The 25,216-nt window shown below is 35.7% G+C and overlaps 1 protein-coding gene across 28 annotated transcripts in view; it reads right to left on the reverse strand.

The window, feature by feature from the left end:
• ERC2 (ELKS/RAB6-interacting/CAST family member 2) overlaps positions 1-25,216 on the reverse strand; it is a 439,127-nt gene that overhangs the window by 190,658 nt on the left and 223,253 nt on the right. For all 28 annotated transcript variants that reach the window (XM_065074542.1, XM_065074533.1, XM_065074531.1 and 25 more), the window contains one exon: positions 14,049-14,209. In XM_065074542.1, the coding sequence (XP_064930614.1) occupies positions 14,049-14,209 (161 nt within the window). The remainder of the gene's footprint in view (positions 1-14,048; positions 14,210-25,216) is intronic.

A 25,216-nucleotide genomic window follows, 5' to 3' on the forward strand; every position in this document is an offset into this window, starting at 1 on the left:
AATGCTGGTTTTCAGTTAATAAGTAAACTACAACAATATCTGGGAAAGAATTCTTTGGGTTTCAAATTCTTTGGGTTTCCTGATTTTTGTTATGTCCTAAAATATAATCTGAATCTGAGTATTCAAAAAGGAATTAAAGGACCGCAAATATTTATCTTTATTTCACAGGTATTTAGAAGCATGTATTATGTTGCTATGGACAATTAGCCTTTTATCCAATTTTAGTTGGTAGTTTAACTCATGCACCCTAAGGTTTTAATTATCCCCTCAGTCTGCATGCTTAGGCTTCAATTCATGCAGCTGGAAATCTGCCTCAGTGATGTTATAACCTTGTTAATGTAACAAAAGAGGAGTTTACTTAAAACTGTACTGACTGTGGACTTAAGCCAAATTTACTTGAAAGAGGAAAGAGACTGTCAAAAATCCTACAATAAACACAGAAATGCAGTTCTTTCATAACCTTCACCTTAATTCATATAGACAAGCAATTTACATGTAAGTGGATTCATATGGCCTGTGAGGGGCCTCCTCTCTGGAGCTGGACGATTCTTTGTACCCTACCCCCATCTGTAACAAAAAAAACCTCCAAGAGCTCACTTTACAGAAATGGCAGAATATCTGCAATCTTTTTTAATCACAATAAAACATAATTAAGATAAACATTTATAGAACTAGTCAGTATCAATAAAGGCAGCATAACTTAACAAAGCAAATTTCAAGTAAGTTCAGCTAGTCCTCTGTCAAATACATATTTTAAATTCAATAAAGGTTTTATTTGAAGAGTGTAAAGTTGCACTTCTAATGAGGTAATAGTTACATTAGCTTTAAGTGGAAGTTTCTTGTCATACACTGATATCCACCATTCATTTACTTGCCAAATTGCAGCAGGGATTTCCTAAGTTCATCTCTTAATTAGATTCATTTTTAGGCTAGATATTAACAAAAACCTACATTAGACTAAACAAAACATCATAGTACTGAAGCGTTGAAGGGAGATCTTTCCAGGAGAAAAAAATATATATATTTCTTAATGCAACTGTGAAAATACTGTAGGTAATTTTCATCCTGATTGGATCCTTGTACTATTTTTTTAAGAGGGGATCTGATGGGAAGGGAACTAGTGGGTAGCTGCGTGGCACACATGTATGTATAGCCACAAAAACTATAAAAGAACCTGTTTTTATTTCACCAGTTTTCTTTCAGTTTTTGACAAAACAATCCAGGGGGGCAAGAAGGGTAATGGGCAACCAAAACAAAACTGGAAAGCAGACAAGTTTCTTTCACGTATGCTGAAAGTTTAAATATTTTTCAATAGGTAAAAAAAGTATTTGCTTCAAGTTTATGAATGCCAGATTATTTGCCACTTTGTTAAGAGGGTATCAGGTTGCAGAAAGTCAGATGATGACCTACCACGCTTCTTGGGCTTCTATTCTTTATTTGCTATATAATAATCTCTACTTTTTTTGCTACTGAATTTCACATTGGTCCCGACACCAGCTCCTGCTCTACACCCCACAGACATGAATTACTTACCTTTTTTTTACAGACCACACAGAAAACTAAAAAGTTTCTCAAAAATAGTCATACAAGACCTGGATGAGGTTGTCCAGCTCACAAAAATACTCACAAGTTATTAAACACAGCAAACCTCCTCAATAATTATGAGAAAATTCCATATATTGGAGCTTTTAGAGTGTCAGGGTTTAAAAGTTCTTCCTATTAACTGCATCACCCCTTCCTAACCAGTCTTTGGGATGTAGCTTGCCATAACATGCAGACAGCTGAACATAACTACCATGAAGTCTACTCACTACCGCTCACCTATGCAAGAAGGTCCTGTGCTCACACCTAACTGCACTTTATCCAAAACTCTTCCAGCTTAACGAAATAAGGCAGGATATAAAATTCCATTCTTATGGATGTAGACTTAAGTGGAATCAGAATTTTGTTTAATAACATATTCACAATCCATATGATGTGAGAATTTAAAAGTATCTAGGCTGGCTTTGATTCTGTGTTGCACACAGACCAAGACTATAAAACCTGCCTTTGACATTTTTTCCTTAGTATCTGCCTCTGTTTTCTAACTGTAAAGAAAGCTCAGGAGGGTTCAAAACCAAAAGAACAAAATAGTACATTTAGCGACTGTCTGTTAAACCAATCTATGTTTTCCCTCCCACCTAGAAGATGAGAACCATGTACGCTAGTCTTCAAAGAATGCAAGATGAAATACTGGGAAGCAAAATAGAAGAATCACTAGAAACTAAAATTATTTTAGCAATATGGTAGTCCTCAGAGGCCTGTGTGGCCTAAATTTGGCCATAGTCGAACCCAACAAAGATAAACTGCATGTTTGAGGTAAAAGTGGTTAGGAACTGTGAAGAGTTTAACCACAAAAAAGTATCTTTACATTTCTAATCTACGCCAGTAAATCACAGTTCCCTCCTTAGTATCTCTGTATTTACAAAACTAAAACTAGATAGGATTTGAGAAATTCACTATTAAATATGCTGAAAAAAAATATACCAAGTCTTGCATCCCCCAAGATACTTTTAAATAGTAAAATGCAACATAATAAGCATAGTACTCCTATTAGGATTACTCAAGCTCCTCTATAAAAGCAACATTTCTATTTACCAACAATGGAAAAAAAAACAATCTCTCCACTAACAATATTCTCCACAAGTTTGTTCTGTTTCACCTTGAAAATTTTATTAATTCAGTTGAAGCCACCTCATCCAAAGGAAGCAATCCAGGGTGTCCTTTTAAGGTGCTGTTTATCCTGAAGACAACAGTTTGACTACAAGATATAGCACAGACTTATATAACATACCTTCTTAAATAATGTACCTTCTTAAATAGGGCTTTTCTTTGCTAAGATACTCTGGTACACTGCACAACAGTGTGGACATAGCCAAGTTTGTTCACAATCAGAGAAAAATGAGGTGAGCTCATCCTAATGACCACTAGCACATAAGTCATGATCTGTCAATCTCTGCCAAACAACAGCACGGCATTGAAAGGAGAAGTGGTGCTCATCAGAAATTCGGTCCTTTAGCACACTTTTTGGTACGCCATATTTTAATAATAATATTTGAAGAATTCTCTTTTTACTACAATATTTGGTTAGGTCATGTTGACAGTGATAACATGATACATGGTTTATTCTTATCTTATTTATTATAGCAACACATAATGGTCAATGAAGGATGGGAGCCCATTATGCCTGAGACTGTTGATAAGTCTTGTCAGCCTTATACTCTCAGTCGGTGAGCTATACACAGTTCAGTGGGAGAGAATAAACACCACCAGAACAAGTAGCAGATTGAGATATAGATTTAAAATATTTTGAGTGTGTTTCCCTCCCCAAAAGACAGAAACTCTTTGACTCATTGCAAGACAGAGGCACAGACCTCCATGACAATAAATTCTTACAGATATCATTATATCACTTGGATAAAAGAGTAAATCTTATGCCCTTACAGTCCGCAAGGCTGCCCCATGAGCTCACACCTTACCAAGCATGAGAGAATGCACATTACAGAGCATTAACGAACACTTGCAGGCACGAAAGCACAAAAGTTCAAGTACATCTTGTACCTTATTCGACACGAGAGAACCCAATCATAGGAAACAAAGCAATTTATTTTTCCACAGCACACAGAGAAATACTTGTTTTGGGGGCAGCGTGGTAAGGGGGAGGAATGAGGACGCACAGGCAGAAGGCAGCAGTGGATTTACTTCATAGCCCCTAAGGAATAATGAGAAGGCAGAAAAAGGTGACTGAACCTTTCCCTTCTGCCACTAAGAAAGCTGTTCCTATGTGATTGCTTCTGACTCTGTTTTCTCTTGACTTTATAAGACCTTTTCCTTTTAATAGAAAGCATCATCATACACATTTCCAAGCACACTTTATATTTTTACACAATATTAATCAATAATCCAGTAATGTAGTTTAAATTATCCAAACCTTTAAATTTCTTTGCTTCTCCATTTTCAAAGATCTGAGTTTACATTAAGTTCAGCATTATCCCACTGGTGAGACCCTCAGCTCATAATTCCTACCAATGAACTGCATGTCCCAGGTCTCAAGTATGCAAGATTTGCCACTGGAAAAAGGAAAAAAACCCTGACCCATCATATTTTGAGGTCTAAAATGCAGAAACATCTGCTAGAATCATATTCAGTTGGCTGAGGTTAGGAATATGGGAGCCTGCAGTTGATCAGCGCTGCCCTACGTGTCACGGAGGCCAATGGGAATTACACTAAGAAGGTTTCAGTAGACAAGGGTGTAATTCAGGCAGCTTTTAAAAAAAAATCCACAAAACAGAAGCCTAACTTTTTCTTTCTTTTTTTGCTTTCAGCCTCCTACTCCTTCCTTTCTGTCTTTTGAGCCACTTGTTCTTCTGAGTATATTATCAGAGGTGGAGACCTTCACATTCCCACGCTGGCTGAACTTCAAACCAAACGCCATCCTATTTCATCATTTTTATCATTACTAATTTTTTTTTGCTAATAAAAGCACTTTTAAGGTAGTTTTAAAATGAACCTTATATAGCTTTTTTAAGTTCAGTAATTACAGAGCTCATTTTTTCCTATAGTATCATTCTTGCACTAAAATTATTTTGTTGCTTACATTTCCTTATGTAAAAAAAAAGAAGTGTTTAAGTGTTTAATACTTAGAAGATAGCATACAAGCTTTTTCTTCTTTATCTAAAGAGTTAAGATTGATAAACACCCCAGTAAGTTAACTTTAGATAAAAAAGCAAGTTCCCTTAGAAAATAGAAACATAATTCAAACTATATATTTCCTTTGGAAGCCTCCAGACCTGGATTTTCATTCTTCAGGTTTGTACAGCCCTCTTCCTTTTACCGTTGTCCATGTTTCACTGAATACTGTCTCATAGTCCCTCCTCACTTTGATAAACTACCCTTCTCATTACTGTCCCTTTCTGAATACTATTCCAGCTAACATGAATTTAGAATGCTACAAATCAAGATATATCATAGATTAAACTAGTGTATTTTAGTGGTTTTTTTAAACCCTAACACATTTATAAATTAAGAAACAGAAAGGCATTTTAGTTTAAAGAGGTTGGGTTTTGGTTTTGTTTTTTTTTTTTAATAAAAGCAAGCAAGTGTAGAAGCAGCAAACAATGATTTTCAATTGCAATTTTTCTTCAAATTTTCATTTGCATTACAAAAGACTAGAATAATCTGCATCCCACAGTCCTTCAAGCAGCTTGAGATACCTGTAAGCCTCAAGCACTGTTAATCCTGTCTGTTTTCTAAGTGGTTCAATCACTAGAGAATGTAATGTAACTGTTATATCTCACTCTTACAACCTGCACTTTAAAACAATCATTATGTCACTTGTATCATCTTGTAAATCCACTTATACACCATAGGGCAATGGAAGATGCAAAAGGTTTTTCAAAATGTGGCCTTCAATCTTTGCAGAGGGTATTAGTTGAATTAATAGTACTGGTTTAAAAACAAAAAAAAAAAAAAAACAAAAAAAAAAAAAAACAAAAAAAAAAAAAAACCAAAGTTTTTAAAATCTTCTGATCATTAACTATGGCTGTTTCAGTGTAAGGGAGCAATGTGTGAAGAAAGAGCTAACTAATACTTCAAAGAAAAATACATTTTAGGAACATAGTTCAAGAACAACAGGCAAAGAGTATAAACAAGTAGACGTTTATGGATCTCTTGTCTATGAATTTGTCTAATCCCTTTATGAACCAGTTGATGTCACCCTACCCTCTGTAGGAGCAAGTTCCAGAAGGTCACCAACCAACCACTCCTTAAAGGAGCACTTTTCTCGCAAACTGATCACTGATTAACCTCAGCAAGTGCCTGATATTCCTCATGCTGGGGGATCTAGCAAACAACAGCTCCATGTTGGGTTTATGCCTGCCTTAGAGATTCTGCAAACTTCAAACACATCCTCCCCCTGCCTTTCCCTCTCCAGAGCGAAGAGTCTTTAAGCCTCTCCCTCATAAAGCAGATGCAGGATGTCCTTGATCTCTTACCATTCAGGTTCTGGGGAAAGCACTTAAGGAATAAAGCACCTAAGAAGTATTGTGGAATTTCCAACACAAAACATTTGCTGTAGCATTGACTGCTATTTTTCTACAGAGATAACGTACCTCAATGGGTAGAGAATAATAGTAGCAAAATCAGAAATAAAAGCACACTACTAGGATACAGAGGGACAACTACCATCAAAGACCCTTTCTGCCTGTCAAATGCCTCAAACCATATGGAACCTGGAAGATCATTTTTACAACTAGGGAGCCAGAAGCCTACATTTCTATAGTTTATTAAGAACATTACTCATGAACACACATCATAATTAAGCCAAAATACTTATGAGATGAAGAAAACAAGCTATTAAAATTCCAAGCCCATTTTCTAGATCAGAAAAGTATGCTTAATTATTTCAACTGTAAATGTGTTGTCTGGAATCTGTTTGGATATGTTTGAACTCTTTCTGGTTCACCTTCATGCAATGCTTCTGTGACACAAGCAGCACTACTGACATTCCATAACAGAGAGGAAAACATTTCCTTCCTGGGAGAGAAACACTTCAAAAAGGTTGTTCCTGCACTCTCCCACTGTCTAAAGGGAACAGCACACATGGGAGAGGCTCCAGCTTCCTTTCCTTGTATATCCATATAAGAGCAGGCAAAATACAGCCTCTCGTATCATGTTTTGGAGAAATCCTAAATGGATCTTACTAACCTTCAATAGCAGTTGATAATCTATTTTGTAAGTAAATTACGACCTTTACAAGAACAACATGAAGAAATTACATACTTTCTTCCCATGTTGATGAAATTTCAAACATCATTAATGTGATAAAATCAAAGTATGCTATCATTTAGTCTGAACATATAAGACTCTCAAGTGAGTAGAATCTTGGTGACACTCATGTCTTTAAATAAGAGAAGCACGTTGCCAAGCAAACAGTTCACTCATTTGGTTCGCAGAGAGAGAAACATTTGACTGCTTTGTGCCCCTTCATTGTTTACAAAAGAAAAACATCTCTTCGTTTTAGTCAAGAAAGCTTCTGTTCCAGAGAACAAAGCCTTCATTTGGGTTTCTCTAATCTTTATGGTGTTTGCAAGTTGGTGTCAAAAATGTTAGTCAAGGCATGCTGTGTTACAGGTCTGTGGGGCAAAAGCAGTCACAAGAGACTTTCCACCCAAGTTAGAAGGAGACCGCATTACCATTCTAACTACTTCCTATGGAAGTCACAGTTGTATCAACATCCCGCTGTTTTGTTTGTATTTAACTTGGGATATGACTCTCTACACTCTCAGCATGAATCCTACAATTAAATGGAAGCAGTCCACAGGTTACTAAAAAAAAGTCTAGTGTTCTACATTTGAAATGGTACAACTTTTGAGACAATCAACTTGCTATCCATTCACTGAATATGTTTATAGTATACATTACAACAGCTGAAACAAGTAAAAATAATCCCTCTGATAAAATTACAAAAAAAAAAATAGTAAACTGCTTTCTGAAAAATATTTTTCTCTACACCTATTAATACCCTAGTCTGTCATCTAAACTACTAAGTAAAGATATGTTAAAGACTTCACGTTAAAGAAATCATCATAGCTATCTTTCTCAAACAAAAAAAAAAAAGTCTGTACTAGAGCTGACAAAGTAGAAAAAAATATTTCTAAATTTTCCTACTTTCAAATAATACTTTATTAATAGTTCAAGAAATCTGACCATATTGTATTTCCTTGAACTTCCTCGAGGTAAGTGCTGGCTCTTTTTGAGTATGCTAGCATTTCAAAAAAGAGCATAAACTAAGCATCTTTGACCAAACCTTTTAGTTAAACACCTCCATTTCCAGTGTAGGCAAGAGAAACGGTTATTTACCTTCTTGCTTTCCTTTCTGAAAAGAAGGGGAAAGCATTGCTTAACAGGGACACAGAAAGCAGACAGTGAAGCTATCATTTTAAGTGGTTTAAAGAGTGAGTTCCAAGAAATTTCAGAGTAGTTTCAACCTTAAATGACCTTGCCAATTTCTCCTACCTTGCTATACAGCTTTCTTCATCCTTGCTAATGTATATAAGACCCCCAAAAAAGGAAATTAACTCAATCAATAAACGCAAGTAGAGTCCCTACAATTTCAACGGGGACTTTCCCATCAATGAGCATCGTGGTTCTGGCCCATGTACACACTGAACTGGTGAACTACATACACAAGTACTCCGAGATGTTCCAGATGCACTGGATTTACTACTCGCACAGAGATTTCAGAAGCATTTTTGACCACAGCTGTGCCCACAGCGATGAGGGTGGGTGATACAAACTTTGCGGGTGGAGTAATTAGGACATAAAGGAAAACATGTTGAATTCATATCCCTTTTCTGTCCCCAAGTGCCAGTCTGAGATGGTGATGGATGGAAACAGTAATAGTAGAACGTAAGGCAGAGACAGAAGCTGATTTGTCCAGGTGCTGGAAACACATCTAGATTCTCTGGACTTCCAACATCCCTTGTCAGAGCTGCAGCTCCTGCTGAGCTGCTACACAGATGTGAAATCCCCAACTTCTACTCCAGTAAAATTTATAGATGGAAAAAAGGGGTATGTCTGCAGAAAACCAGATGAATTGTAAACTTCCTTATACTTTTGCCACAAGTACTCCATAAAGCATTTTGACTTCCCTTCAAACTCCATGACTCTCTGGTTTTACATCTTACACAGTCTTCCCCTTACGCTGTGATCCCTGACTGCCAGAATCCATTCAAAGTCTCTCTTCATCCCTCCTCCAAAGTCCATCAGGGAGCAACATTTGAATTTCCTACACTAAAAGGAAGTAGGAAAACATCAGACCAGGTGACAGGCAATCAGACAAGACACATTCTCTTCCCTGAAACAAGCCAAACTTCCTGCTTGCTCTCTGAAGCTGCTCATAGTCTGTTGAACCAAGCAGATGCAGACCATGGTCTCACACCCAAGACTGGCATCTAGTGGCAAATACAAGTGCCCTCTCCTTGTTTGGCAGAGCATCTGAACCACAAACACAGCAGGTAAAAGTGCAGTATGTGGTCAGCAGCTCTGCAAAGAGTGGCAGCTGGCGGGACTGAATGGTTGGTGGAAAAAACATTTTATCCTCTTCTTCCCACAAATATTTCATCCTTGACTATACACAGGTGCTGTTAAATAAATAAACATACTGAAAAACAGAGATAAGCAATATTCAACTATTATTTTCAGTGAAAAAAAATGTTTCTTAAACAAAAGAAGGGATGTTTAATTTTATACTGTCACTGTAAGAAAATTTACTGCAACATCTAATTTAATTTTTTGGGGGGCAGCACAGCAATGTTCTATTTTTGTTATTGAATGAAAGGACTAGTAGCTGGTTATTTTATTAGGAGATCTTTAATGCTTCATTACTGAAGTAATCTGATTTATTCCACATAAGGGAAAATATATATTGTTCTGGAAATTGTAGTGAATTTCAGGGCAAAGTCACTTCCAACAAAACTGATTTAGCAATACCCACAGGTGATGGCATGAACTCCATCAAAGTGAAGGAAATTACCTTTCAAACTCTTGGCAAGAATTTCATTCTGGATACTTGGAAAGAACCAGAGCCTTGAGTGTACTGAGTTGACTGCTAAAGGAATCACTCAGTAATTAACAGTTGGATCTCAAAAATTAAGAATTCACAGAACTTCCAGTCAAAACATGAAGTTCAGTCTCCACTACTAAGTGCAGTGTTTGTCACATGTAACTATGTCACTGAAAGATCATCAAATTAATGCAAAACCACAAGGAAATTGTTTTTAAGTGTTGTATTTAAATAAATTTCTAAGTAGTGTAAACACCACAGAAAGCTAATTTAAGGGCTTTTAACCAAATAAACTCCAAGTTTTGGGGGCTTGAGGAGGGTGTTTTGTTTTTAACTTTAGTGGTTGCTGCTTGAAGATTATATGCACATAATTTAAAAGTTGAACCAACAGAAAAGGCGGTAATAATTTTTATATCTTTTCCCTTAGATGCCATTAGACTTTCTTTTATGACTATTGGCTCTCCAGGTCAATCTTTATATCTTTCAAAGGGAAAATAATTTTGACCATTTCTAAAAAGATGATCTATCCCACAGAGTAAAATCCACTTCCCATAAGGACAGGCATTCATTTCAGATACATATATAAAGCAATTTTAATATTATATAAGTACTCATTTATCTATCTATACAGCTATCTAATTTTGTTACTAGCAGGTTTGTGAGTTTTGGAAGGAAACACCACATAGGAAAGGACATTTGTATGAAAGCACTGTGGACATCTTGTGGTCATGAAAATATGCTCCACAAATATGGCATTTCTGAAACATCTGAAAAAAACTGCACCACATCACAGAGCAGAAACTGCTCCTACCCTCAAGCTCTTCATGTTACAAAATGAATAAGCTTTTCTAGGCAGGCCTTGTGAAGTTCTCAGTAGGCTGTGTTCCTTCTTGTGGACTCTCAGAAAACAAAAACAATGTAGGGAAAAAGCAGTCTTTATATAGATTTCAGACTACCAATTTTTAAGTTCAGGCCAATTGAATTATCTCTATGGATGATAAATATACTTTAAAAAAAAAAACATTAACGTGCCTTTTGTCATACTGTGCAATGCAGAGTTTTTTTTAAAAAATAAGTGCGTTGGTGTTTTTTTTATCTCAGAGATAGAAAGAGCATAAAGCATTAAGGCAATTAGGCAAAATGATGGACTTGAACACATGCTGCATATTACAGTTCACATGTATGCATAACATTCATTAATGTCAGTATAAGTTATGTGCACACTGCTAAAAAATAGACCATATCAAAAATATTTCCTCCAGAATGAATATAATCATATTTTTAATAGACATTTGCAAAAAAAATCAAAATCACATATTTAGAAAGTAACATGCAAATGCAAGTCCTTCTCCAAACTTAATATTTAGAATTCTTTAAAATAAATCTTACTTTTTCACATGTTGTCATCAAGTTAAGAATAACTTGATGTTTCTCTCCTTCTATCAGACTACCTTTCATTTAATGGATATTATCTATTAAGAGTTTCCAGTTCAAAAAGACCAATCAGGTAATGAACAAGATTAAGTTGCTATCTATTTTTATTCTAAGCTTCCTTAAACAACTGAATGTATATGGCAACATGTAATGACAACTGAAGAAGTTATCTAAAACTGACATCTGATTGTAGCTTGTAAATTAAGATGAACCTTGGCCATGTCAGCCAGATGGGCCTAGAATGAGAGTTATGTTTGGAACTTGGACATAATATACCCATAGGAAATCATCATGAGTGTTCTTAAACACAGAGTTCATGCCTATTTAACCATAAGCTAGTAGCCAAAAACCATGATCACTCAATATTAAAATTGAAAAATGATAAATAGGAGTTACAGTCAATGCTGCCAATTACTAAAGTATCTTAAAATATGAGGGAGAAGACACACTATTTTAGTGTATTAGTACAATACAGCATTATCATTATTCTGTCAGTGGATGTCTGGGCCTTAGCTGGCATGTACAGTCTGTCTTTGAGAACACAATCATAAAAAGTTGTAATGCTATATTTAGCATATTCGGTTGTAACCCAGCAGTTTTATAGTTTCCTTGTCATACATTTATTTCAGTGAGCAATTTCAAAAATTAAACTACTGTAATAAAATATCTGAATTCTTTCTAAAACACTTTTACTAATACATGCGTATGTATTAATTTTAGTATATCTTATTAAAGAAACTGAAATGAACATTTACATTTCATTCAATAGCAGTCATGTAACCCTTCACATACATATAGCTCAAAAAATCAATAAGTAGGTTTTTGCTTCTTTGATTTAGTACTAATGCTGTTTAAAAGGCAGTAAAAGAAAAACAGTAAGTATGATAATGTGAATTTCTGTCATTATTCTAATTGTTCTCTCAGTTTAGTAATATTGTACTGTGATTTTATATATTTTGTTTTGTTCATCTCCTAGACCAGCAAAAGCAACCTGATATCTGAGACCATATTATACTCTTTCCATCTCACCACAAGCGACAGAAGTTCTGCCTGATTCCATTTCTAATACAAACTTGGCTTTGTAACATATTTCACAGAAATTAAAGTTAGGATAGAATTAAAAATAGTAATAGAATGTATATTTCTTAATTAAAAGTGAGTTCCAACCCTAAGTTATTAGCTGAACCACAGATTTCGGGGAGTGATTTGTGTATGAGTTAGAGCATCAGACTCTTAAAAGTAATGACACAGGGCTGGGTAGCTGGGAAAGCTGCCTCAGACAGCATTAGGTCACCCTCTGTGGCCTACGTAGGAAGAAGTTTGCATTATAATTCATTTTATTTTATTATTACAGGTAAGAAGGGGTTTGATATTAAATTAGAATTTCAAACAAATTTTAGGTCAGTTCATGGTTAAAAATGAAAACTGCATATGAACAATTGGATCTCTTGACAGAAAAAAGAATAATGGCACTCCCAGTTTAAGTAGAAAGCACTCACAATTTAACTGGAAATTTTAACCAATTTTTTAGATGCAAATTAAAAATTTTCTTCTACTTTTATTATTTTACTTTTAAAATTTATACTCTAAAAACACACTATGTGTTTATATCTAATTTTAAATTAAAAAATATTCCTAACTTGGACCTTTGATACTTGCTCTTCCACCACTAGTACCATCCACTCAGACCTTCATTCATCAAATAGAATAGCTTTTATCAAAAGAGAAGTCAAACTTCACTAGTTTTTGCCAACCTCGCTTCCCAGACGGAAGATGCATGCCTTACACAGTTCCTCTGTGAGGTTCTGCAAACCCAACCCAAAAAGTCACAATAACTGAATTAAAGACAGTGTGCTTTTTTTTCCCTGTGTTGCTCAATGATTGCTAATTATGATTAAAAGAGAAAAAAAATAAATACCATTCAGACAAAAACTAAGCATGCACTCAAAGAAACAGACCAAAGGACTGTACAGAAAATATATGATTGCATGAAATATACTGGCACTGATCATCTTTGTTATCATAGATGAATATGTACATATAAAAGAAAAGCAAAAAACTAAAAACTTTTATCTATTATAGAATATATAACATACTACTTTAATTCATATGTGCTCCCATTTTTCTGTATAGATACAAACCTCATTAAATAAAAAGCAGAAGTACTTTTGATTTCACTGCAAACAATGAAGCCCACTTTTATAAACCTACTTTTATAAAATTCAAGTAAGCATATCACAGAATCACAGAATGTTAGAGATTGGAAGGGACCTCAAAAGATCACCTAGTCCAATCCCCCTGACAGAGCAGGAACACCCAGATGAGGTTACACAGGAAGGAGTCCAGGCAGGTTTTGAATGTCTCCAGAGTAGGAGACTCCACAACCCCCCTGGGCAGCCTGGTCCAGTGTCTGTCACCTTCACTGAGAAGAAGTTTCTTCTCATATTTAAGTGGAACCTCTTGTGTTCCAGTTTGCACACATTACCCCTTGTCTTACCATTGGTTGTCACCGAGAAGAGCCTGGCTCCATCCTCGTGACACTGACCCTTTATATATTTATAAACATTAATGAGGTCACCCTTCAGTCTCCTCTTCTCCAAGCTCCCTCAGCCACTTTGTCTTATTTACAAGAACACTGTTATTATTTTTCTGATTATTTAACTTCCTTTAAAATGTAAGGATATCTGAAACAACTTAGTAGAAGTTGCTGGCTCAATTTCCCATGAAAGTTGTACTGTGTTAATATTTTATTTGCATGTAACAAAGGAGACAGCTTTCAAACATTCTTCTCGTGTCAATTGTTGAATACTTCTAAAGTAAAGACTTCTACATTTCTCTATTTTAACAGGAATTTACCAGTTTTACAACTACTAGAAGTCCCTAGATTCAGACTTGAATAAATACACAGAAAAAACAAACCACCACTACTACCAACAACAAAAAACTTCTTTTATAGCAAGAAAGTATTAATTTTTACTTTCCTGTAAAATAGATAAATCAATGTACTTACTTCATTTCTAGAATTTCTTCAAGCTGTTTTCTTCGCTCTATTCTCAGGTTAGTCAGATGTGCTTCTTTTTCAGCCAAAGACTGCTGTGTTGAGGCAAGACGAGCTTTGGTAGAATCTAATTCTTGTCTAGTCTTTTCCAGTGCATTCATCAGCTCTTCTACCTAAAGAAAGAAAACACTTAAGCTCCATATTCTTTACAATTAGTAAATCTTAAATCTATATAAATATGTATTTTAAAAGGAAAAAAAAAAAGGAAAAAAAAAAAGGAATTATTTTAAGTAAATGTCTGTCCAAATTTATTCCTTTTCTAAACCTTTTAAAAACTAACAATAAAAGTAGTCTTTAAATACCAAAAAATCTTACCGGTTCCACGAATCCATTGAGTAATATGCAACATTTATACAAAACAGAACTCACAGATTGCCAGAAATCTATTTAACCTGGGCCACTGCCACGTAAGACAAAACTTACAAATATTTTCTGCACCATTTATATTATTTAAATTCAGGGTGGTGGTAACTCATCATAATAGTAATATCAGAAATTTTAGATGCAGCTGAAGATACTGCAATGTAAAACTGGTCCCGTATTTTTCATTCAAAAATGCACACCCTTCTGTGCAGAACAGGCTGCCCAGGGAAGATGCAGACTCCCCTGTTCTCGGGTATTTTCAGATCTTGACTGAATGAAGCCTGGAGAATCTGATTCAACTTCAAAGTTATCTCTGCTTTGAGCAGGGTTTAGACTGCATTGCCTCGAGTGGTCCCTTCTAACCTGAATTATTCTATGATTCTGAACTTTAAATGTCTGTTACTGCTCTAATAACAACTGAGTTATTTTTCTCACGACAACTCTGAGAATCTCTGTAGTATGAAACATAAGAAAGAATGATTTCACTCTTTGTGTAGCTTTGCTAAACGTCAACTGGATCTAGAATAACTTGTTTATTGCAGAAACTGAGAAAACCTTCATCTTTTCAGAAAACAAAATTCAGAATTAAAAAAAAAAAGGTGCATGACATATTCTATCACATTATTTAAAGAACACAGTAAAGAATGACATGACACCTGTCTGGTAGCAGAAAGTTTACTGTGTGGTGAATCACTGTAACCACAGAAACAGAGGGTCATTAATAGTCTCTAGCAACAGCAACACCAATATGATTTCCACCTATTCAAATGACAGATTTTGCATTAAGAGCTGCTAGTAAACAACAATTTAATTTGTCTTTATGAAATATAATTATTTCAATAATGAGTGTCCCTTTTTCTGTATTTTCTTTCTCATCTCCTTTATCCATATATTAACATTGTATAAATTAGCCAACACTTCAGGAAGAACACCTAAATAAAATGAAACAGAAGACAGGATATACACTAGTTGCTTATGTTATGGGAGTCATTGAGAAGCACTCACTTTGGTGGTGTATTGAAAAGCCTGATAATGTTCCACTGTGGTCATGTAGTTAGTTTGTCTACAGAGGAAATAAGATGTTTTCTCCCAAGTTCATGCTTAATTGTTGTTTGTTGTTGTTGTTATCTAAATACTATTAGCATGGAATCAGTCTTTAAGCGCCACATAGTTCGATTTGAACACACATTGCTGCCTATATAAAGCAAAATAAATACTACAGACTTCATCAAGTTATAATGAGGACTCACACCCTGTTTAAAAATACTGATGTTCAACCTTCCACTCAAAGTAAAACCAGTGCAATCCTGATACAAATGAAATAGCAACGAGTGCAAATTGTGCAATAGAATCTGTGCAGGTACAAGATTCTGCTAAAGCAAACCCTCAAGAATGATGAAGGTTTTAGATATCTTTGTAACATTATTATCTAGTGAACCTTTACAATAGAAGCAGCAGAGAAAATATACTTGACGGAAATAAAAAAATAAAAAAACCTGGATTTGCACTTAAAACCCAGCAATATATATAAATATAAACCCCACAAACGAAACAACCAACCAACCACAAACACATAAGGAGACAGATCATATTTCTTTAAAAATTTATTCAGTTTCTAATGTAACACCATATACTTCGTTTTCTGTTTTAGTACAAGAACACAAACCCATGGTGTCTCCAACAAGGACAAGCCTCAATAACCAAAATGTGATATTTCTTCCTGTTTTTTTGACTTATTTCTTAGGCTCATCCTTGTGGCTTCTAAAAACTGCACATAGTTTCTGCCGAGCCTTCAGCCTGTTAGATAATTCCAGGCAACGTACATTAATGGAAACAGTAGTAAGGATTCAAGGCTGCAAAGTCATTCCTTCATACCTTGCTTCAAGACAGTACCTTTAAACACCAAGTCACTCCACACTCGTAGATTTGTTTGGCAGATGAGAACATAAAAAAGAACAGTAGCACTTCTGTATCTTTAGTGTCATTGCACTCCTTTTCCTACAGGTTCAGCTGAATTTAGTACCCAACCTGTTCACTGACTGAAAGCTCACCTAATTTCTGATATATCACATCAGTTTCATTTTAAAACATTTAATGGAATTAAAGACTCGTGGAAACTAAAGCTGTGGATTTGTTAATGTATATTTATAACATACTCTTCTATTACCAGACAAAAGAGATCAAAGCTTAAAAGAGACGGAAATAACCTTTAAAAATTTAAATATGAAAACTTTTTCAAACCACAAATCATTAACACATGTAGACATGAAAGTTATACTTTCATTTACACTTTCAACACAATATTTGCCAGATAGTTCTTCCTTCACTTTTGGAATATGACCCAAGTTCAGAGTTGCATGTTTTCCAAGTTAACTGTCTCACCAACACCTGCAGCAGAATTCTACTGGCAGGCATGTGGAAAACAAACTGATTTGTTTTGGTTTGCTTTTTAATCAACTACTATCAAATGTAAATGTGTGAATGCTGAAGTTGCACACACAATCATCTTAGCATGCTTATTATGTGGCTGTAACAGATATATTATAACAGGAAATTAACTTTAAGCACTGAAGGTAGTATTAACTAGATATAAAAGTCTAGGGATAAAAAAGAGTTGTAAAACATAAAATGAATTCTTAATCTAAGCACATATTCTCTTCTTTGATATTAGAATTAAAATTATGCCAGAAAAAATGAAGGGTTAATGTTGATTTACTGCCTCCTAGTCCTACTGTGAGAAATAGAACAAAATCCAGTACTACTAGTGCAGAATTTTAGATTTCTGATCCATGGCAAACGCCTCTTTTGCCGCATTTAGGGGAACATAATCTACAGAATACTGTGTGTCCAGTCCTTTCCTTTCCAAAGCACTGGTATAGTCCTGCCTCCCAGGTTTTTTTTAGTTTTTTCACTTTCTGGATATTATATTGAGTCCCCTGTTGAATTATCAGTTCAATAGTGACCTAGAAGCACATTTACATACTCTTCTTACTACTGTACAAAGGATCAAGATAAATTTCATATTTATGACCACATCTGTTACCTGTAATGTCTCATCCAGCCATTTTCCTCCCAAACTGAAACATCTATTCTAACCTAATTATCACATATGCATCCTTAAGACCTTTATTTACACAGAAATGTCTCTCAAATAACTGTTGTTCATCAGTAACATCTTCTCAAATCCAAGCAGCATTTTAAATGCCCCCATGTGCTGGACAGGCAGCACTGACGTTTGGCCAGAGATGCTGGTGCAGCCCCTCCTGATTCCCTCTGCTTGCCAGGTGGGTATTGAATATCTCCAAACTCCATGGGGGCTCCTGACCCAGCCTGGCAAGGCAGTCAGTGCCTTTCCCCACTGTATCTCTTAGTCTAGTTACTTCTCATCAGAAACTTTGCTATTTTAGATACTGCTGAAGAACTAATATGAATTCATGTTTTAAAAAAGTTTACCATGAGAATCTCACTGAATACAGAGTTCCTTGCTAGTAAGTACTCTATATCGTGAACACATTATTAACCAGGTTTTTTCCCCCTTTGCAAGACAATGGCCTCATTTGATCCTTTGACTTTTCTAATAAATCCCATTATTTTTTTCATACTTTAAGAAAGCCTAACTGACCTCAGCACTTCAAGGATTTTATTAAATTCACTACTAGAAGTTTATATTTCAGAATGGCAGAAAACCAGAAAACTAAACTATTTTGATTCCTTCTTAGTTTTGAGTCCATTTTAAATGAACACTTTCTACTTCTTTTGCAGCTTCACATTTTCAAGTTCAATCAGCAGCATTTCACACCAAGATAAGAACAGAAAAATAAATTAATGTGGTTGAAGCATACATCTGTGCTAGCAGATTCTGCAAATTAAAGAAGGTTGGAGTTCAAATGAATGACAGTTTGTTAAAAATGCCCTGGAGCATTCCTAATTCCAGATTGGATTCGGCTCAGCACAACTCATGCTAACACAATACTATTCCAGTTTATGAGAATAAGAAGGGAGAGGGACAATCGCATGTTTTCTCAGTTCACGTATAATATATTTCTGCAGGATGACGAAGAGCTGGTAACTTTCCAGCAATCAAGGTTAGCATTATTAGTATTACTATCTTTAAAGAGCTGGCACTTCATTTTAATGATACAAGTGATAAATATAAAGAGCACTGTATTTCCCTAGCTGAAATTTTAAAGTATCAGTAGCTCTACAAAAAAATCCATAACTAATTTAAAACCTAATCTTGTGTTAGTACCCACAGACCATTCATGAATTTTATATAGTAAAATAAAATAAATAAATCCTACTATTCACTTATAGATTTTTCACTTCAATGCAAGAATATTAACCATTACGAATAATAATAATAATAATTAACAAACTACTAAATTCAATCACTACAGGTTTATGTGAGCTGTATTTTTATAAGAAGAGGTCAGTCAGTGTAATAATCCATCCAGTTGTTTTCAAAGGTGTTTCTTTTTTTTCCATTGGCTATGGAAATACTTTTTTTTTGCCTAGTTACACACTAGTTACAGTTATCTCCAGTTCAGCAAAGACTAATTTAATACAATCTATATTTGGGGTTTTTTGTTTGGTTGTTTTTTTCCCATGACTAAGCATGAAATCACAAAAAAAAAAAAATAAAAAAAAAAAAATAAAACACTGTATTCCTAAAAGCTTCTCTTTATGGTTTTGCTACAAATTTATTCTGTTACTGGACTAAAAGGACATAGATAACACATTCACAGAGATGAGAGAAAACACACAAAAGCTCCATTTGTGCACATAAACATCCACCTACCAGCTCTTGCGACTCACAGGCTAGAGACTGCAGGTTTTTGGCTACTGGCTTCCCTGTGCTGGGCACGGTGCAGGGTGTGCCGGGCATCCCAGCATCCTGCCCTGGCGGCTGCTGCCCGGGCAGGCACCGCTCCACCTCATGACTGACTCAATCACACACCTCCAGGAGGTCCAACACAAGTCATGCGAACCCACTGCTCTTCAAATTGCCAACCCTGCCTGTATTTGTAAATACCTTGTTTCTTTCTGTTTCTAATGAGAACTTGGGTAGTGTACAACTGCCTAAACAGTTAAATTACAAAGGTGTTTTTCACAAAAGCAAACAGACGTAGCAAAGTGTCATACTGAGCTTTGCAAGACATGGAAATAAACTCTTTGTCACCCTCCCCTCCACTCTCTTCCCATCCCATTTGTCATCCGTAGCCAAATTCCTCACTTCTAATCTTCAATCACAGCTTTTAAACCCAGGAAACAGGTTTAACAAAACCAGTATACAGAGGTTGATGTTTCTGAACCTTTCCAAATGAAGAAATTAGACACATGTTGTCTCTCACAATTTTGGACACTGACGGAGAAGAAAAAAGTACTCATATTCTAGAATGCATATAAGCTTTTAAATAAACACCATAAGTGAAGGATTTGGCAGAAAATTAAGTAGAACACAAGTAAGGCCCAACAATATCAACCAGCAGTGCAGCAGTGGTATAAGACAAATTACCAGAAGCACTGAAATATCTATCCCCAGGAAATGACTTGCCAGCTTCCTGGGAACACAACAGCACAATTATCAAATGGGATGCCATGCTGCAGGATTTGAAATTAGAAACCTTATTGAGATTATTACATAATGTAGGATTAAAAATATTTTAATCCTCATGGTGAGTGCTATGTTAAAAATACATGAGGTTCAGTTTTATTCTTGGCCTCTGTGCCCTACTGTCCTGTTTCTCAAAGGATGAAAACAAAAACTATTCTCAAGTGCAAACAAAAACAATGCTTCCACTTCAGTTCTATGAATACTGTCATCTATTTAAACACTTTATCTTGTGAAACACAACTGGCCTCTAGCTATAGTATTCCCAATTAGTTTCAGCTAGAAAGCGCTGTATGACAACCCACTGTCAAAATGTGAACATGACCTCCTGCAAAACCAAAGATGGCAGAATACTCCTCACAGGTACAGCTGGAATGTTTCACCCCAAACAAAGGTTCTTTCATTAGCAGGAAAATAAAGTTATATGATGCGGGAATTAATGTCACATTTGGAATGCTATGTAAATTAGGAAAAAAAAAAACAAAACAACCCTTAGATGATGTCAGTAAAGACAGAGTATTCGAAGTGTTGAAGGAATCAGATAACAAATGTTCTTTGTCCAAGGTAAACTTCAAGATGCCAGGGCCCTACTCACTGTTGGCCTCATCCAGATCTGCACTGTAATGGACACAAGACCAAGCACCTGAGCAACCCCACAATTCCACTTCTTAAAAAAGAAAGAAAAAAAAAAAAAAAAAAAAGAGTTGTGTTTTTTTTAATTTAGTTTGAAAATGAATTATTTAATTAAAATATCTTAATAGTTTTCTCTCCTTTTCCATTGAGTTTCAGTTGAGCAAGTCTGTGATTGTTTTAAATGGTTATTGGTTTCAATTCTGACCTAACTTACACTTGTTTGATACAGTGCAAAACTAATTACAAAAGTAGCGTTAGAAGTGTTCTATAGTTGTGCAAATGAAAGCAGATTTAGATATATTGATAAATTACAGAGCTCAACCTTATGTTTTCAGAAGTATAAAAAAAATATGTAATTGAACTAGCTATTGAACATATGTTGATTTCAGTAGGACACTCGGTTGTCCTACAGGATATGGTATCTGGAAGAGAACTCTTACAGACTGAAAACAATTACACTGTGTGATTTCAGTGTTGAGTCTTTTCAGATAAACCATGCAAGTAGAGCAGAGCAACTCTTTAGCTGGTGTTAAAGCACAGCGCTGTCAGACTGGCCTCTCTGGTTAATGTCAATAGCACTGCGTATAAAAGGTGACTAAAGTGTGTACAAATGTTGATCTTTGGAGAAGGCATGCCTAGAATCATACACACATCTACTATTTCATCCACCAGGTCAGCTTCAGGGAGAGAGGGCAAATTGGGAGTTTTCTTGCCAAAAGCTGATTCTTAGCACACTTGTTAGGTTACACTGCACAAAGCTACTTCCCCACTGCTTTTAAGCAATAGTCCAAATATATTATTAAATTTAGAAATGCTTCTCCCTTAGAATATTTCCCAAGGCAGCAGGGACTCGCATGGTATGTGTAAAGACTTACTGCAAACAGGTAGTTTATGTACATAAGAGTTTCTCCACACACTGCAATATGTTTACAAAATGTGAAATACAAAGCACGATTATTAAAGTGAAAATGTTACTGTATGAAAATACTTGTATTGTTTTACATGAGAAATCTCAGAAAATAAGGTTTCCAAACTAGCTTCGACAAAAGCTAAATAACATTAATATGCAGCAAGATAACTAAAAAGATTCCTGTAACTGTCAACAAGGTATAGCTTCTCCACCAGACAAATTTGATAGTGTTTTTAGTACTGTGACTTTAAACACAGTGTTCACGTGAGTACTGAACACCTAGGGAAGCTGCATCTGTGCTCTTAACACAGATCATCTCTCCCTGTTTACTTAATTCTATGCCATTTTTACTATAAAATTATTTATGCAACATTTTATTGGCTCAGCAAACCTACAAAAATTCATAGTGGACATGCTACATGATCTAAAACTAAAATTAATTCCTAACTATATAATGCAATATCAACTACATACATACATTTAAGAAAAGTCATGGTATGTGTGTACATAAAAGAGCCAAGTTCCAGCTCTGGCCCACCGATTTACAGATCACTCTTATCAAAAAAAAAAAGGTAATACTTGCTATAGCAATTGGTAGTTATATCCTTACTCAAATTTATCCAGAGCCACAGGTGAAATAAAGGAGAACACAGGCAGCAGGACTACAAAGAGCTAAGATGTTTCAGACATGATATGAACATAAGAATATAAGCAACATGAGTTTACCAATAGGGGCTCCATCTTTATAGGTCAAATAAGCTGCACCTAAGCTTTAAAAATAAATGTGATATATTTTGTGTAATTTCTGGTACTTTTCTAGGGAAAAGGGTTCCTTAGAAGGAAATCTAAACAAAACAAAACAAACAAACAAAAACACACACACACACACAAAACAAACACACAAAACCAAACCAAAACAAACAAACAAAAACAAGCAAGCAAGCAACCAACCAACCAAACAAAACACCACACCTGTCTTTGGATGGTCTCTCAATGAAGAAACCAGACAATAGGAACAGAACTGAAGTGCTATGAGCCTGGCCAGGACAGGACAGCCAATAGGACAGCCAGGAGACAACAAAATGTCTGACAACTGGACTCCATTATTAACACATGATAAGCTAGGAATGACCATACGATGGAGAAAAAAAAAACAACCCAGAATTTGTCAGCAGGAATTCCTCAATGAAGGCAGTTTACAACCAGCACATCAAAGCTTCAGTGTGCTAAATAAAAATCTTGCTCAAATAGTAGCTCCCTGTGCATGAAACTATCCCCACACCTACTACACAGAAATAAGCTTACTGGATAAATCAGTCACAGATCATAGTGCCTCCCCTCAATCGCTAGAGAGAAATTCCCTGTGGGAGGAAGAAGCAGAACTGGAGGAGCAGGATGCTGAACTGAACTCAACAGGTCTAAGTACTACTTGTGCAAAAAGAGAGCCAGATGTGAGGATGGCTGCAGAGCCTGGTGCCTCTGGGAGGAGAGCTGCTGCCATGCAGCAGAAGCCGAGAAACATCACAGAGCCCGTAGATGCCTCCACGGTGCTGCAGGCATGCTAATCAGGAGAAAACTCTGCAGCAACTAAACAGATCCTTACACATAATTGCACAGCCAGAATGCAATGCTGCAGAGCAAAGTTAAAAAGACACAGAATGTACAGAATTACACACACACAGAGCATGCAGAAAAGATGGCTCACTGTGATTACAGAGATGGGGGAAGAAAATCAGGTAAGGGAGAGAATACTGACAGCAGCAGGAAGACAAAGTCGTCAAAGAAATTGTCCTTCTGAAGCTGCACAACGTTCCTCAATCACTATCTGAAGGAAGAAAGAGGAAGAGATTTTATAACCTTGATTTTACTCCAGGTTAGCTCCTGAAAAATTCATCTCCATCTCTTTGTGAAATATAGCAACAGTTAACAATGAATAAAAACATCACTGGGAAAAACAAAGATGCAGAATTACAGAACTTGCTCTTTCCCAGGCAACAAAACCACGTTGTCTGACCGCCACTGAACCAAAACAAGATCTAGTGAGGATGCCTAGATGAAGAAAAAGAGCTGTCACTTAAACTGTTGCATCAGCTACAAAGAAAACAAATATTTCAATTCTGTCACATCAGCTTGTGAGAGTTTGGCCCAAGTATAAAAATGCAAATATTGTAATTCAAGTTTCAAAACCCAGACTTTTTGTTCATCTCCCCTCATGCAGTTAATGATATACCAGCCAAATATGCATTTGGTAATGCATTTCTTCTGAATCATAGATTTTGATTTGCTAGACTGAGAAAGAGGAGGAGATGATTATAATGCTTATGCTCCTATTCACCTTATTACTACACTATTCCAGAGCACTGATATTATCCCAACATCTACAAGGTACAAAGAAATAATAGAAAAAGACAACAGAAAATGGTGCTTAGCTCTCTATTCTATGAATTCAGATGTTTTTCCCTCACATAATTGTCCACAAGTCCTCCCCCACTATGATGATCTGCAATTCAAATTTCTATCTCCCATCTAGCATCTTTGGGCTTCTGATGTCATAAATATCACAGTCCTGCATCTTTAGGAAGCTCCCAGAATTTGCTGAACCAACACTTACTCTTCCACTTCATCTTCCCAACCTGCTGCTCTAGGTTATATTGGAACATTTCTCCATATTATTCTTGGAGTGCTTCGGTTCCAAATTGTGCTCAGTAGTCACTTAACTAATGTTTTTCCTTTTTTGTCTTCTCAGCCCAAAGATGTGACAGTTGAAATATTCTAACAGATCTTCCCTATAGAATTTAATTGATTTCCCAACTATTATCAAGTAGTTATTGCTCAGTCTTTTTGTGGGTTATATGCTCAACAACTAGGGTAAGGCAGCTTTTCTCATTTAGTGATTACAAGCAGATTTTGCCATTTGCTAGAATAAATATTGAAGAACACCACCTGTCAACATTTAGAAAGAGCTTTCATGCTTCCTAAATTGCACTTCACATTGCATTACAACAGGAATCCTTATGAAAGGCAGCTTCATCAGATGCAAGAATTCTGTTTACAGGTAGTATGAAGTTGCTGTATAGATAAAGTAATAATCAGTTTATAAAAAGAAAACTAAGAGAAAGTGCACTATGAAGCCTTGGCCTGAACTGGGCAACCATAATAATTGTTCTATGGAATTTACTGAAGATTTTACTATTATAACCTTACTTGTATGAACATTATTTAGATATCAAAGCAATGGGCACTTAAGTAAAAGTCTAAGTTTTATACAGCTATAAATATTTTTTTAGACAAAATACATTAGGCAAAGTTTAATGAGAACATTAATATTTCTCAACAGATGAAAAAAAGGAAAGTATTAAAAGAAGCATTAACTAACATAAACTGCCTTTTATTCCTCAGCCCAAGTTTCTTTTCCTCCTCAGTCTATCAAGCCTCTTCCCACATGAGGCGTAATGTGGGAGAGCCATAAACAGAAAACATGCAGATCTACAGGTTTATATTATTCACTCTATTTTGAGGCAAAATATACGGGCACTAAGAAGACATGTCAAGTGACAGAACTTACAAAACTTAAAGCCAGGCGGCTTGAACTGGCCTTGATGA

The sequence above is a fragment of the Columba livia genome, chromosome 10, assembly GCF_036013475.1.
Source record: "Columba livia isolate bColLiv1 breed racing homer chromosome 10, bColLiv1.pat.W.v2, whole genome shotgun sequence".
In the NCBI taxonomy this organism is placed as follows: domain Eukaryota; kingdom Metazoa; phylum Chordata; class Aves; order Columbiformes; family Columbidae; genus Columba; species Columba livia.